Raw genomic sequence first — 999 nt, forward strand, 5'->3', positions numbered from 1 at the left:
TGTGTTCCTGCTCCAAGGCGGTGTTTATTTCCTCCAAGTAAGTGCTTTTCTGCTCCAAAGCGATGCTTCTTACCTTCAGGGCAGTGTTTTCCTGCTCCAGGGAAGTGTTTAACTGCTCCAAGATGGAGGTTTTCTCCTCCAATTTGGCTCTTTTCTTCTCCAAGGCAGTGTTTTTCTGCTCCAGGGTGGTGATTTTCTGCCCCAGGGCAGTGTTTTTCTGCTCCAAGATGGTGATTTTCTGCTCCAGATCGGTCTTTTCCTTCTCTACAGCGGTGTTTTCCTGCTCCAGGGCAGGGTTCATCTACTCCAAAACGGTGCTTTTCTGCTCCTGAGTGATCTTTTCCTTCTCTAAGGCGTTGTTGTTAAGCTCCAGGGTGGTGTTTTTCTGCCTCAGGGCAGAGTTTTCCTGCTTCAGTGTATTTTTTTCCTTCTTCAGGCTGGTGTTTTTCTGACCCAGGGCGGTGTTTAAATGCACCAAGATGGTGCCTTTCTGCTCCAGGGTGGTGTTTTCCTGCTCCAAGGAAGTGTTCATTTGCTTCAAGGCAGTGCTTTTCTGTTCCAGAATGATGCTTTTTACCTTCATGGCGATGTTTTCCTGCTCCAGGCCAGCGTTTTTCTGCTCCAGAGCAGTGTTTATCTGCTCCAAGATGGCTCTTTTCTGCTCCAGGGTGATGATTTTCTGCTCCAGAGCAGTCTTTTCCTTCTCCAGTGTGGTGTTGTTCTGCCCCAGGGCAGTGCTTTTCTGCTCCAAGTTGGTGTTTTTTCGCTCCAGGGCACTTTTTTCCTGCTCCAGGGCAGTGTTTTCCTGCTCCAAGATGGAGGTTTTCTCCTCCAATTTGGCTCTTTTCTGCTCCAAGGCAGTGTTTTTCTGGTCCAAGATGGTGCTTTTCTGCTCCAGAGCAGTCTTTTCCTTCTCCAGTGTGGTGTTGTTCTGCCCCAGGGCAGTGCTTTTCTGCTCCAGAGCAGTCTTTTCCTTCTCCAGTGTGGTGTTGTTCTGCC

At 48.9% G+C, this 999-nt stretch overlaps 1 protein-coding gene across 1 annotated transcript in view; it reads right to left on the reverse strand.

Moving 5' to 3' along the window:
- Positions 1–227: 227 nt before the first annotated feature.
- Positions 228–999, reverse strand: part of LOC106942536 (microtubule-associated protein 1A-like) — a 6,646-nt gene continuing 5,874 nt past the window's right edge. Inside the window, exon 2 of the mRNA XM_015025853.1 lies at positions 228–994. Coding sequence (XP_014881339.1) covers positions 302–994 — 693 coding nt within the window. The 3' untranslated portion in view covers positions 228–301. The remainder of the gene's footprint in view (positions 995–999) is intronic.

The sequence above is a fragment of the Poecilia latipinna genome, unplaced genomic scaffold, assembly GCF_001443285.1.
Source record: "Poecilia latipinna isolate Pla-1442-1.1 unplaced genomic scaffold, P_latipinna-1.0 Scaffold4360, whole genome shotgun sequence".
Classification (NCBI taxonomy): Eukaryota; Metazoa; Chordata; class Actinopteri; order Cyprinodontiformes; family Poeciliidae; genus Poecilia; species Poecilia latipinna.